Source organism: Lithobates pipiens, unplaced genomic scaffold (genome assembly GCF_037356315.1).
Source record: "Lithobates pipiens isolate NorthernLeopardFrog02 unplaced genomic scaffold, aLitPip1_a1.2 Scaffold_13, whole genome shotgun sequence".
NCBI classification, from domain to species: Eukaryota; Metazoa; Chordata; class Amphibia; order Anura; family Ranidae; genus Lithobates; species Lithobates pipiens.
This window is the reverse complement of record NW_027507718.1, coordinates 426,617,197-426,632,288: the sequence shown is the minus strand read 5'-3', so window position 1 is coordinate 426,632,288 and position 15,092 is coordinate 426,617,197. Positions and strand designations below refer to the sequence as shown.

The 15,092-nt window shown below is 41.1% G+C and overlaps 1 protein-coding gene across 3 annotated transcripts in view; it reads right to left on the bottom strand.

The window, feature by feature from the left end:
• Positions 1 to 15,092, bottom strand: part of ARAP2 (ArfGAP with RhoGAP domain, ankyrin repeat and PH domain 2) — a 609,403-nt gene that overhangs the window by 205,208 nt on the left and 389,103 nt on the right. For all 3 annotated transcript variants that reach the window (XR_013272356.1, XM_077477663.1, XM_077477664.1), the window contains exon 22: positions 7,527 to 7,632. Coding sequence is in view for 2 of the 3 variants with exons in the window: in XM_077477663.1 (XP_077333789.1) it covers positions 7,527 to 7,632 (106 nt within the window). In the remaining variant the exon portion in view is untranslated. The remainder of the gene's footprint in view (positions 1 to 7,526; positions 7,633 to 15,092) is intronic.

The following is a 15,092-nucleotide window of genomic DNA, read 5'->3' as shown; positions in this document are numbered from 1 at the left end:
TAGGTGTAAATTAAGGGACTGATTGATGGGCGGTAAAATTGCGGTTGACTGTGTGTTTTACCCGAATTGTGCCGCTTATCTTCATTGCCCCCTCTTTTGGCTGTTTGTCCTATCCAATTTCATGGTGTTTTATATGTGATGGTGCCCGGTCTGTTCTTTACAGATGTGGGCCGCATCGTATATGAATGGGTTTCAATATACAGTATACTTGTGTGTCAGTTGTCTTTCTATCTCTTTGTGTCTTGCGCCATTTGTCTTTTCCCATTCCTATGTTAGGAGATTTCCCCATCTATTGATATCTATGTGTTTACATGTATCTATTGTTGTTCATATCAGGGTGGGGAGGGAAAACAGTTGTATATTGGCTAATTGTTTTAGATTATAAAGATACGGTGTGACACAAGACTATGTGGTGTTTTATGACAATGTATTTATTTTTTATATTTAGTCTTTATAGAACAGGAGTGCCCAACCTTTTGAAGAGTGAGTGCCACTTAAGTGACTTGGTAATCAGTTGCGGGCCACAATGAGCGGAGCGGATGAATGGCATGTGTGTGTCCACTCTGTATTTGGAGAGCAGACACAGACACAGCTCATGATACTTTTTAGTGGATCGTATTGGAGGTAGAACACGTCTGTTTATGTCTGCCACTACTTAGAGGTGAATGGAGGGTCCAATTGGTCTGACTGATGGAACTGACCATGTGAAAGGGGTCCAAGGCTGCTTTCACACTGATGTGCTGCAGTTTACCCGCACCACGTGTGCAACACAGTGTACCTTTGGCTTTCCTGCAGTTTGCAATAGACTTCTGTTATATTTTGCAGGTTTGGTGCACTTTCTGAAAGCTTACCAAACTCGCAGATAATAATAGAAGTCAATATGCCCATATATACACTATGATTTTAGTAATAAACTGACCTTTAATAACAGTATTATTTCTATTCTATCCCAGAGCCAGAGGTCGCAGGCCACATCAGAGGGCTCTTCGGTCTACATGTGGCCCCCGAGCCACTGGTTGGGCCCCCCTGACAATACCTCCGACAATACATTACATCCGCTAGCAGTTTTAAGTTACATTTTTTCCTTTAGAAAATGTATTTTGCTGTGGCACTGTTATAAACATGGGAAATATGCGCTACTTTACAGGCATACTAAGGACACCCCCAGGCACAATATTTAAATGAATATTTAATTTTTATTGTTTCAATTTAAGCATTATTAACCACTTGACCACTGGGCACTTAAACACCCTTAATAACCAGACCAATTTTCAGCTTTCGGTGCTCTCACATTTTGAATGACAATTACTCAGTCATGCAACACTGGACCTATATGAAATTTTTGTCCTTTTTTTCACACAAATGAAGCTTTCTTTTGGTGGTATTTAATCACCGCTCGGTTTATTATTTTTTGTGCTATAAAAGAAAAAATACAGAAAATTCTGTAAAAAAATGAATTTTTCTTTGTTTCTGTTATAAAATTTAGCAGATTAGTAATTTTTTCTTCATAAATTTTGGCCAAAATTTATACTACTACATATCTTTGGTAAAAATCAGTACAAATTGGTCGATATTATTTGGTCTTTGTGAAAGTTATAGAGTCCACAAGCTATGGTGCCAATATCTGAAAATTGATCACACCTGAAGTACTGATGGCCTATTTCAATTCTTGAGACCCTAACATGCCAGAAAAGTACAAATACCCCCCAAATTACCCCTTTTTGGAAAGAAGACATTCCAAGGTATTTAGTAAGAGGCATGATGAGTTTTTTGAAGTTGTCATTTTTTCCCACAATTCTTTGCAAAATCAAGATTTTTTTTACTTTTTTTTTTTTTCACAAAATTGTCATATTATCAGGTTATTTCTCACACACAGCATATAAATAGCACAAATTACACCCCAAAACACATTCTGCTATTACTCCAGAGTATGGCGATACCACATGTGTGAGACTTTTACACAGTGTGGCCACATACAGAGGCCCAACATGCAGGGAGCGCCATCAGGTGTTCTGGAGCACCCAGGACAATTCTGACATTTCTCTCCTACATGTAAAAATCATCATTTATTTGCTAGAAAATTACATAGAACTCCAAAACATTATATATGTTTTTTTAGCAAACACCCTGGAGAATACAATGGTGGTCTTTGCAACTTTTTATCTCGCACGGTATTTGCGCAGTAATTTTTCGAATGCTTTTTTTTGGAAAAAAAACAGTTTTGTGCTAAAAAAAAAAAAAAACACGGTAAAGTTAGCCCAATTTTTCCATAATGTGAAAGATGAAGTTACGCTGAGTAAATATATACCTAATATGTCACTCTTCAAAATTGCACACACTCGTGGAATGGCGCCAAACGTCGCTACTTAAAAATCCCCATAGGCGACAATTTAATTTTTTTTTTACTGGTTATATGTTTTGAGTTACAGAGGAGGTCTAGGGCTAGAATTATTGCTCTCGCTCTAACGTTCGCATTGATACCTCACATGTGTGGTTTGAACACCGTTTTCATATGTGGGCGGGACTTACGTATGCGTTCGCTTCTGCATGCGAGCACATGGGGACAGGGGCGCTTTAAAAAAAAAAATTTTATTGTTCATTTTACTTTATTTATTTTAGTTTGACATTTTTTTCCCCAAAAATAATTTTTTTGATCACTTTTATTCCTATTACAAGGAATGTAAACATCCCTTGTAATAGGAATATGGCATGACAGGTCCTCTTTACAGTGAGATGTGGGGTCAATAAGACCCCACATCTCACCTCTAAGCTGGGAAGCCTGAAAAAAAAATAAAAAAAAAAAAAAAAAAAAGATTCTGTCTTTGATCGTATTAGCGATTCGATAGAAGCACCGGAGGGCGGCGGGAGGGGGGGGGATGTCTATGGCTGGGTATTGCAGGGTATCACCGACTATGGCTGGGTATCTCAGAGTATGGCGTTGCAGAGTATTGCATTGCAGGGTATTGGCGGGTGTTGCAGAGCATTGCAGAGTGTTGCAGGGTATTGGCGGGTGTTGCAGAGCATTGCAGAGTGTTGCAGGGTATTGGCGGGTGTTGCAGAGCATTGCAGAGTGTTGCAGGGTATTGGCGGGTGTTGCAGGGTATTGGCGGGTGTTGCAGGGTATTGCAGAGTGTTGCAGGGTATTGCAAAGCGTTGCAGAGTGTTGCAGAGTATTGCAGAGTGTTGCAGGGTATTGCAGAGTGTTGCAAGGTGTTGCGGAGTGTTGCAGGGCATTGCGGAGTGTTGCAGGGCGTTGCGGAGTGTTGCAGGGCGTTGCGGAGTGTTGCAGGGCGTTGCGGAGTGTTGCAGGGCGTTGCAGGGTATTGCAGAGTGTTGCAGGGTATTGCAAGGTGTTGCAGGGTATTGCAAGGTGTTGCAGAGTGTTGCAGGGTATTGCAGGGTGTTGCAGGGTATTGCAGAGTGTTGCAAGGTGTTGCGGAGTGTTGCAGGGTATTGCGGAGTGTTGCAAGGTGTTGCGGAGTGTTGCAGGGTATTGCGGAGTGTTGCAGGGTATTGCGGAGTGTTGCAAGGTGTTGCGGAGTGTTGCAGGGTATTGCAGAGTGTTGCAGGGTATTGCGGAGTGTTGCAAGGTGTTGCGGAGTGTTGCAAGGTGTTGCGGAGTGTTGCAGGGTATTGCGGAGTGTTGCAGGGTATTGCGGAGTGTTGCAAGGTGTTGCGGAGTGTTGCAGGGTATTGCAGAGTGTTGCAGGGTATTGCGGAGTGTTGCAGGGTATTGCGGAGTGTTGCAGGGTATTGCGGAGTGTTGCGGAGTGTTGCAAGGTGTTGTGGAGCGTTGCAGGGTATTGCGGAGCGTTGCAGGGTATTGCGGAGCGTTGCAGGGCATTGCGGAGTGTTGCAGGGCAATGCGGAGTGTTGCAGGGCAATGCAGAGTGTTGCAGGGCAATGCAGAGTGTTGCAGGGCAATGCAGAGTGTTGCAGGGTAATGCAGAGTGCTGCAGGGTAATGCAGAGTGTTGCAGGGTAATGCAGAGTAATGGGGGTATTGCAGAGTAATGGGGGTATTGCAGAGTAATGGGGGTATTGCAGAGTAATGCAGAGTAATGGCAGGGTATTGCAGAGTGTTGGCAGGGAATTGAGGGGTGCAGCGATGTGGGCACTGCAGATGCAGCCCACATCGCTGCTGACACCGATCTCTTCCCCCTCCGCTGTACCGATCGGTACAGAGAGGGGGAGGGAGGAACCGGCGTCATAACATGACGCCGGTTTGTTTACAAGTGATCACTCCGTCATTTGACGGAGCGATCACGTGGTAAACGGCCGCGCTGAGCGGCCGTTTACCGTGATTCGTGATGCGCCGGGTCAACAGGACCCGGCGGTCACGGATGCTCTCGAGTGCGCGCCCCAGGGGGCGCGCGAGAGCAGAATTCTGGGAGGCCGTTAATTAACGGCCTCTCAGAGTTAAACAACCGCCCTGAAGCCGTTAATCGGCAATGGGCGGTTGTTAAGTGGTTAAAGTGGTTGTAAAGCTAAAAAAAAAAGACAAAAAAAACTTGATCTATAGCATAGTGCTTGTGCAGTGTAAATCCTGCCTGTTCCTGTATCCCCCCTATGTGTGCTGACCACAGTAATCATGACTGCTGATCCATGATACCATGGTCAGTTTATGTGCCTCTGTCATCCTGCAGTGTGGTTAGCCTCTCCCTGTATAAATCACTTGCTTCCCCTCTGTTTTATGAAGACATAAAGCACGGTATGTCAGATTTTTTAAATTATAATCCTAAATACCTTTTTGCATATCACCGCTGTGTGGTCACGTGACCTCCCTCTGCTGGCTGGCTAACACCAGAGGGGGATCTCAGCCCCTTTCGCTGCTTTCCTTAGATCGAGGAAAGCAGAACAGAGGGAGGACATGTGACAGCACAACTGAGCTGTGCAATAAGGTATTTAGAATTATATATTTAAAAAAAATGCATACTGTGCCTAAGATCTGCCTAAAAGAGGGAACAAGCAAGTGATTTATATAATTAACTTAACAACCATTTTAATAAACAAATTGAACAGAATGACCCCCAAAGATAGGGCCCTAGGGCATACTACTCACAACTTTAGACCATTCAGAGAATAAGTGATTTATCACTGCCGTCTGGATCATTTCACATAACCAGTTTCCTATCCATGTACATACAATTTCATCAACTCCAACAGAACTTATTTTATATATTAAACATTTAGGAGGTATAGTATCAAAAACCTTAGCAACAGCTAGATAAATGGCATCCATTGGACTTTCACCATCCAGTTTCTAACTTACTCAAAGACCATTAACAGGTTAGTCTGCCAAGAATGGTCTTTTATAAATTCATGCTGGTGTTTGCTTATGTTACTTTTACCAGGGAAAAATATTTGTATCGCGTCCCTTACTCTTCCCTCAACCACCTTATTGATGTATTGATTTTAAGCTGACTGGCCCATGCTTACCTAGTATAAATATCAATTATTTTTTGTAAATTGGTACGGCATTTGCTCTATGCCAATTAGTTGGTATCATTCCAGTCAGTATAGTTTGAATATTAGAAAGAGCAGCTTGGCTATAGCCGATCGAATTCCCTAATGACTCCTGGGTGTAACATATCTGGACCTGGTGATTCGCTCACATTAATGTGGTTCTAAAGACTCAAGGTATTTTTTACCTTAGTGCATTCATGCATTAAGGTAAAACAAAAAAAAAATGTTGCTGCAGTAGCCCCCCCTGCACCCTCCTTTATTCTTACCTGAGCCCGATCCAATCCAGTGATGTGCACGGCAGCAGAGGTTCTTGCAGCTGTCTTCCTCCTCATTGGGCAGATTGATAGCAATGGCAGCCATTGGCTCCCACTGCTGTCAATCAAAAGCTGTGACGAGAGAGTGGGAGACGGGGCCGAGTCCCCCGGTCTGTGTCAATCAATAGACGCAGACTGGGCGGATCAGGAGCAAGACCGCATGGGTGTGGCTTTCCATGGGGCACTTGCCGAAGAGGAGTGGCCTGGTGCGCTGGCGGGGGACCCCAGAAAAGGAGGATTAGGGCTGCTCTGTGCCAAACTTGTTATTTTAGATTAAAAAAAACTTAAGGTGTAATATCACTTTGAGTTTCTCTAATCCATTTTATACCTGCTTTTGAGTCAGCCACAGAGGTACCTTTGATGAATCATCATTAATATTATTGTTAGGATTACCACACCTGTCTTTTTTAATCTGTATAAGCTGAAGAGAAAAAAAATATTTAGTACATCTACCTTTTCCCTTTGTGACCAGCTTTCCGTGTTCATCCGTTATGGGGCCTATATGTTCTTTTATAACCTTTTTGCTATTGATACATTTGAAAATATGTGGATGATTTGTTATACTTGCTGTAGCAATATGTTTCTCATAATCTATTTTAGCCACCCTGATTGCTCCCGTGCGTTTCCTCTTGCATTCCTTGTATCTAGAATGTCCCCTATACTTTGCACTTTTAAACATTTTCTCAAGTATTTTACACTAGAATGTAGTCACATTTTATTTTATGCTTGTTACCCAAAGGAATATAATGAGTAATGCTAATTTGTTGTAACTTCTCCCACTTTCCTTGTGTACTCTTTTGCCCCATACACATGGTTGGACATTCCAACCACAAAATCCAGATTTTTTCAGACGGCTTTTGGCCGAAACTAGTCTTGCATACACATGGTCACACAACGTTGTCAGAAAATCCAATCATTCGGAATGAGGTGACGTAAAAAACGTACAATGGGACTACGTAGAGGCCAGTAGCCAATAGCTTTCACCTCCAAATTCTTTCTGAGCATGCGTGGCACTTTGTGCGTCCGAATTCTCTACACATAATTGGAAAAAGTCAGATCGGATTTTGTTGTCAGAAAATTTTAGATCCAGCTCTCAAACTTTTTCCAGCGGATTAGAAATTTGGAGTTCTTGTCATGCCACCATGTCTCTCTTTGCTGTAGCTTATGGAAAATATGATTACACCATGATCACTATTACTCAAGTTGTCTCTAACAAGTACATCTTTAACAAACTCAACTTACATCTTTTAAATTATTACTGCCAAAAGGACGAAGTCACTCATAATTAAATATTTATCCTTAAAATTTTATAAATCAACAGATGTTTATTACAAAGCATTATATTACCCTACCAGTATGACAACAATTATTGCCTGGAATAGATTACTGCAGGGGTGAATGGGGCTTAGCACTGTTTTATAAGTGTTATTTTAAGAGTGTAAATCTTAGCACCTACACCTACATTTAGTCCTAGTGTTATGCTTTATGCTAATCAGTCACAAACATCTTTTTTTTTTTTTTTTATTTATATGTATTATTTTGCCTCACTTTTGTTTAACTTGCTGAAATGGTGACTTGGCCAGAACATTTGGACCATGACATTTTAATCACAAGAAAATAAACTGATTGTTATAGCAACCAGTAAAGGCAAACAAGTGATTCCTTTTATTTTAGTTTCAGTATAACATAATTATATAATTATAATATAATAATAATATAATTATATAGCACAGACAAGCAGACTGACCTGTAAAGGTGTTCAATTAATGCAGCTAAGGTGGTTTTATTCAGTGCGTGAAGTGTATCAATTAAGTTTTTGTATTTTAGCACTCGTTCCTGTTCATCCTGAATATCTGTCACAAAAAAAAAAATAATAATAATTAAAAGCATGCAGACTTCACAACCCACATACAATGGATTAAGGGCAATCTGACACAAGTAAAGCTCACCCAGAAATACATTACATTGTATAATGAACCAGCAGAACTTCATTTTGAAAATGTTAAAGCACACCCAGACCCAAAAACAAATTGTTTTGCAGTTTATGAATCCTTAAATATAATGATGCCATTGTTTTAATTTTTTTAGGCTTTTTCCCTTATTTTTACCTGATGATCCAACCAGTAATACAATTCATGTCTTAGGGTGGCTACACTCACTCTTCCACTATATCTATGGAGGAGCAACATGAACAGCAGTATTGTCAACCTATGGAGAGAGCTGTGCTGGATAGACTAGTACATTTAGATCAGTGGTCTCAAACTGGTGGACCTCCAGCTGTTGCGAAACTACAAGTACCATGAGGCATTGCAAGGATGACAGCTACAAGCATGACTCCCACAGGCAGAGGAATGATGGGACTTGTAGTTTCACAACAGCTGGAGGGCCGCCAGTTTGAGACCCCTGATTTAGATGAACTTTATGTAAATATTAATTTAAATGATAATTAAGTAATAAAAGTTGTCCACTGTAAACCTCTATCAGTGTTAAATGGTTTGTTCAAGCCTTTAAATGCCACTTTTTATCTGACAGGTTGGTCCAATAAAGGAAGTTAAAGGGTAACTCCACCTTTGTGTAAAAAATAGCAAATAAAAAAAAAATAGAATATAGAATTGCGACACAAATCATATTGTAATTTTATATTAATAAAAATGACCTTTCCTTTTCAATCTGCAGCACAGTCATTTTCTGTAAAAGTGAATGCAATATAGCAACCTGAAGATGTTCTGTATACAGACAGTGTACATAACTCCCTCCAGATATGTAATTTTCTGCTGGATTGGTTTACTGATTTCCCCAGAAGTCTGCACTATAAAGTCAGATTTTGGCATCCCCTGCAACAAAAATTTCATTTTTGGTGACATACTCCCGGAATGTAAGTAAATTATTCCTTGAATGTTTATGCTAAAAACATACACCTACAGGCATCCTAACTTTTGTGGATTACTTACAAGTTCCCTGTATAAAAGCAGTGTTGAAACAAACTGGGGTTGATTTACTTAGGCTAATATACTGTGTACTGCAAGTTCAGTTGCTCCAGAGTTTAGTAAATGAAGTAAAGCTTCACTTTGCATGGCCTGGCACCGTACCAAGATGGACATGTAATTCTGGAGCTCCCATTCCACAAGGATGGGCTACCCATGGCATACTACAAAATTTTTGCAGAGACACTACAGTCCCCCTTTCAAAACGCTTTCAGCTCCCTCTCCCCTTCAAATCCCTTTACACAAGGGATGCTAGAAGCCCACATAATAGTCACCCTCAAAAAAGGAAAGGACTCCACAAACACTGGGAACTACAGACCAATCTCATTACTCAACGTGGATCAAAATCTTCTCCAAGATATTAGCAAACAGACTCTTACCTTTCCCCCTCTCTTTCATCGCCCCAGACCATGTAGGCTTTGTTGCTGGATCTTCTCCAAGATATTAACAAACAGACTCTTACCTTTCCTCTTCTCTTTCATCGCCCCAGACCAAGTAGGCTTTGTTGCTGGATGAGAGGCTGCCAACCTACACCACCTGATGACACAAACCGATAAAAAAGGGCTTCTTCCTGTCCTTAGATGCGAAGAAGACCTTCACTATACCTATACTGTTCGTTCACTATACCTATACTCTTTCCAACTAATGTCTAACTTCAAGATTAATTTCTATAAATCTTTGGCCCTCATTATATCTCTCCCACAATACCTAGTGGACCAATGTAAAGAAAATTTCCCATTTCACTGGAAAAATGCCTCAATCACATATATGGGTATACAACTGCCCTCCAAACTTTCTGACCTGTACATGAAAAATCACTTGCCTCTCCTAAATAAACTAACCACGACCTCAAAAATTGGAACAAACCAATATTCTTGTGGTTAGGTAGGGCTGCTATCTTAAAGATGAATGCGCTACTGAGACTGTTATACATCATGCAGACAATTCCAATCCATGTCCCACCAACCTTTTTTAATGCATACAAAAATATATGTTCCAGATTCCTTTTGGGAAACAGAGACCTAGAATCAGCTTTAAACAACTCACCCGACCAAAACGATTAAGGGGAATAGGTCTCCAAAATTACTACACAGCAGTATATCTCTCCAGAATTGTAGACTGGAATGTCCACTCCTTCTACAAAGATTGGGTCTTCTTAAAAGCATATCTCTACCCTTCCTCTGGCCTCTCTGCCATGGATGACCCCAAGCCACATTCCTTTAGCAACTTGGCAACACACACTGATTGGACCCATCTTACGTTGCTTCAGAAAGTTGTGCACCCAAACTACCATGTCCTCCATCCCAGGGCCACTAGCTTCCGTAAAAATTAACCCAGGGATGTATCATCATTTTCTCACTGATAACTGGTCACAAGATCAAACCCGAACCCACCAATTCTTTCATAAAGGAAAACTCCTCACTGCCTCCCACCTTGCCAACCACATGGAAAAACCACCCATCCCCCCTTGGACATACTTACTGATTACTCACTACTAAAATCCTTACAAAAGGACTCGCAATGCTCCAGACAACTCACCCCCTTCGAAAAGCTCTGCACCCAAAAAGCATCCCAACAGCATCTTATAGCCACTGCGCACAACCTCCTTTTCATAGACCTGTGCCCCAGTAAAAGCATTGTCTGCAAACGTTGGGAAAAAGATCTCTCCTTCTCACTCTCAGATGAGAACTATCCATAAAGGTTCAATGAACGTTACCACACAGGAAAATGGATATAAAATCCAATCTAGGTGGTATCACACACCAGCCCTGCTAAACAGATTCTACCCTACTACACCGGCTTTGCGTTGGAGATGCCAAAAAGACAAAGGCACCCAACTACATATCTTGTGAACCTGCGCCCCTCAACAAACCTTTTGGAAAAAAGTATGCCACATCACCTCCCAGATAACCATATATGAGCTAGAGTTATCCCCAGCCCAATTTCTTCTTCACCACTCTCCCCTACCGCATAAATCCTACCACAAATCCTCGGCAATGCCCATGATTAATGCAGAAAAACAATGCCCCTGCTCTGGGGCTCTTATCAGATACCCACAACCAAAGACTGGTTTAACAGGATACGTAAAGTCGCTAAAATAGAAGAACTGATCCCCATCAAAATTCAGCAAAAAATGGGCATGCTGGTTACACTTTCAGATGACACCTGAATACTCAATTCACTCACATAAGGAAATAGCGACAGCCACGACAAGCCCTATCTACCCCTTCCCCTCAAGAGAAGGGAAGGAAGGGAAAAGAAGGAGGAGGGAAAAAAACAATTCAAATCCTGCATTACCTGTCACCCCCCACCCATTAATGTCCGCCCCCCCCCCCCCTCCAAGGCATACTGAAATTTCAACCGTAATTCCCTGCATTTCTTTAAAGCCTGAGGAGGGCAGTCAGAGGTGATCATTCCCCATCCTTCCCCCCTTTTTTCCCCTCCCTTCTTCTTACCCTCCCCTCTCTTTCCCCCACACTCCCCTTCTCTCCTCCTTTCCTGTTTGCCGATCCCCGCTCCACTTCACCCCTTCCTCACCCTACTATGGTATCCAGCTTAATCACACACAGATTTTCCCCACAACTTCACTTCACATACTACCCAGCTATGCTCTGTAAGGACCAAACATGGGCTTAACACATAGCAATTCCTGCACTATTACTATTCGCAACTCCCTCCAAAAATGGTTACACTATGACCACATATTCTACTCTAGATACCCTCCCTTCCCCGCTACTTGTCTGAGAACCTAAGCAGTAATCGCATTCTATAGGGACCCCAGCCTTGGATAAAGCTTAACAACAAAATGTAGACCATATTGAATGCAACAGTAGGTCTAGATCCACTACGTAAAGGTTTATGCTGATGTGACATAATTTGTTTATTACAATCTTGTTAATCCAATACTCAGTTGTGTACAACAGTTGATTGAGATTTCTGTATTTTCTTTTCTTTTCCTAAAATAAAAATTTTCTTGGCAAAAAAAGAAATCAGCAGAGCTACCTCTTAGATCTAGAGCAACTGCACTTGCACTGCACAGTATAGTTGCCTTTAGTAAATCAACCTAACCCTGTTGCTATGCCCTCTTAAGCAAAAGTTGGATAGTAGTGTACTGCAGGAAGTAGTATAATTATTAAATTCGAATGGAATTTGATGTAAAATTCTATTTGAATTTCAATAAGAATTTTGTACATTCTGAAAATTTTTGTTTCGTTATTCAGAGTATTCAGTAAGCTTTGTTTATACTGTAATTTGAGTATTCAGATATATCCAAATCTCCAAATAATGACAAATTCATCTGTATATGAATTTGAAATGAAACAAACATGTCTACTTAACACTGATCAAAGTAAGCAAATCTCAGTTTAGACTGTGAAGAGAAGACTTTGAGCTGCAGGTTTGACAGATCAAGTGGTTGCAAGAAAGCCATTGCTAGGATGGCAAAATAAGAAAAAGAGGCTTGCCTTGGCCATGAAGAATCACCAGTTGACAACAGAAGACTGCAAGAAGATCTTATAAGTTAATCAAAATGTAATATCTTCGGTTCATCAAGCAGGGTTTCTGTACATGGTCGCATAGGTGAAAGGATGGTTCCTCATGATGGTTTGGGCCCTTTTGCTGGATCCAGAGTCAGTGATTTACACAGAATGAGTGGCACTCTGATCCAAAACTACTAACAAAGCATTTTACAGCAGCATGCAAAAACCTATAGAATAAACCTAGTTGATCAGGGGTTCATCTTACAGCAAGATAATAACCCAAAATTTACTCCCAGGCTGTGTCAGAACTACCATAGAAAAAATAAAAATATGGTAGGCTTTAAATCATGGAATTGCCAACACAATCTCCAGACTTAAACCCCTTCAAGCTGGTTTGGGATGAACTGGAGAGAAAGGTGAAAGCATAGTAATCTTCAAGTGCATCACATCTGTGGGAACTTTGATAAGTCAAAAATTACATTTTGTTAAAGAAAACAATTCCATGATTTTTTTTTTTATGTCCAATTGTTTGTTTGTTCTATGCATTCTTTTCAGAGTACATTGAGACATTAAACTGCATACATTTCAATGAAAACTGGAAAAATGGGGGGTGTTTTTTTTTAAACTGGTAGTCTATACTGTATATACAGTATGCACACTATACACACACACATATATATATATGCTTCTGTTGTCAACAGCAGAGTTAGGCAATACTACATTTACCAAGAACTGTACTTGCTCTTTTGAGATGACCTTCCAAAACAGTCCAAGCCACAGCTATGCAGCATTATAACTGTTAGTTGACATTTATAATAATTATTACAAATCATGTGTTGTTAACAAAAGCCTCAGACATATCTGCAGAGCAATTTCCATAAATCAGATTGCTGCAAGCTAATATTGTATAGTGTATATTTTTTCTGACAAGAATCAAACTTGGATTTCTGATAACTTTTCCTTTTGAAAAAAAAAAAAAAACTACAATTTACTTAAAACTTTTCCTCATTACTTATTAATCTTGCTGCTAAAAACGGATGAATGGTTAATTAAAAGAAGGAAAAAGGGAAACTAATGAGCGTGAAGGCTGGTAGGGCCACAAATCTCCCGTGAATCGAGGTTTAAGTACCAGTGTAGTCATTAATAGCTGATTTTATTAAAACTGGTTCTAGCTGAATGCAGTAATAAGCCTTAAAATGTGTGGGTGAAAAGTTAACTGATGAAAAAAAAGACCACCCTAATGATATCATGTATGCATGTGTTACAGTATTAAAGGTTTCATCCGTCTCTGACCCTGAAGAAGCTTACAATCTAATGTCAATACTAGAGTAATACTTGTGCACAAACTAAGGCCAATTTAAGTGGGAGGTAATTAATTCATATTATGAAAAAGTGGTATCAGCTACTTACAGTAATTTTCATTTCCTGGTATATCCCTGTGACAGCATACCTAGGGTCAGCCCTTGACAGCAAAAAGGTCACTTAACTAGCAAATAAAAAAATTAATTGTCCCTTACCCAGCCTTCTATCACTGGCCCTGTGACAGGATCCTGTGTGGGAAACGAGTGGTTTCCATGGTTGCCTTAGTTTACCACCAACACGTCTTCAGCCCACTTCCCTCGGGGCAGATAAGTCTGACATTTGTGCTCTTAAACTGTTCTAGTTTAGACACTTATTTATAAAGTACTTACCATGAGCTCTCTCTTCCCAGGGGCAATTTATACTCTACATATAGACCACAAGGACCCCGCAACCCTCGAGTACACCTGGCTCATCTTTTGGGTTATTTATTTAGAAGACAACACAGTCTATTATATGGAGGGTAGAGAGTTAAGAGGAAAGTTCAGGTACGTTTGGACTACAAAAATAGAAAGTCTCTTATAGAAGAAATCCAGAGAATCACAGTTTCACAGCTGAATTCTCACAACCTCCGGACAGACCTCCTCTCACTAGACCTAGCAGCCGGTAGGGCGTTAAGTAAAGCAAAGTCTCTGCCACAGACTTGGATATAGAACATTGGGGAAAAGTCTCTTCCACAGACTAACTGAGGGACGTAGGCAAACATTTAGAGAACTATCATACGGTACCAGTATCTCTCAGCCGGTCTGGCGATACCGTATGAATGTGGATCCATAAAGTATCCTTCAACTGAGCCTCCAGGCTCCTTCAGAGAAAACAGCCTTATGCATGGCCTTCTCCCGAAGAGTCCTCCCCTGGATGCTTCTACAGTTGCTGGACCTCTCCTTAGATGAGACGGCACCAGACCACCCTTGGATTATTAAGGCCTCATATCCATTCAGACCTGTCCCTGCAGTTGCTTTGCCTCGGGCTATCCAGCCCCGAGGCATGGAATTGCATGGATCTGCACCCCATGCCAGGAGAGCCATGAGGGCTGGTCAGGAGGACCAGGACCAAACAGACAGAAAATCTCTTCTGGACCGGAACCCCAAAACACGTGATCTCAGTAACTTAAATACCACCTCCCAGAAAGCACAGCAGGAAAACACTCCCACTGGGCTGGTTCCGAGAAAAGAATGGCACACAACATGCCCAGCTAAACTGCGGTCTCATACTTGCCGGCGGTGACAGCGACACCCGCAGCCAAGGAGAACTCAGTGCAATCCAGCTAGACTGGTACTGAAACCATAATTTAGCAAAATTAGCCCCAAAACCCCACTGTGGCTTTAGGAATATTAATTTGCAAAAACATATAGCATATGCTCATCAGGAGCTGGCGATACATACTCTCCCCTCCTATTTAGATGTCCTTATCGTCTGGGAAAAAAAGGAAAGAAAAAACTTGTGTACCTGAACTTTAAAGTTGGGGATGGGAAATGGAAAGGAGACACA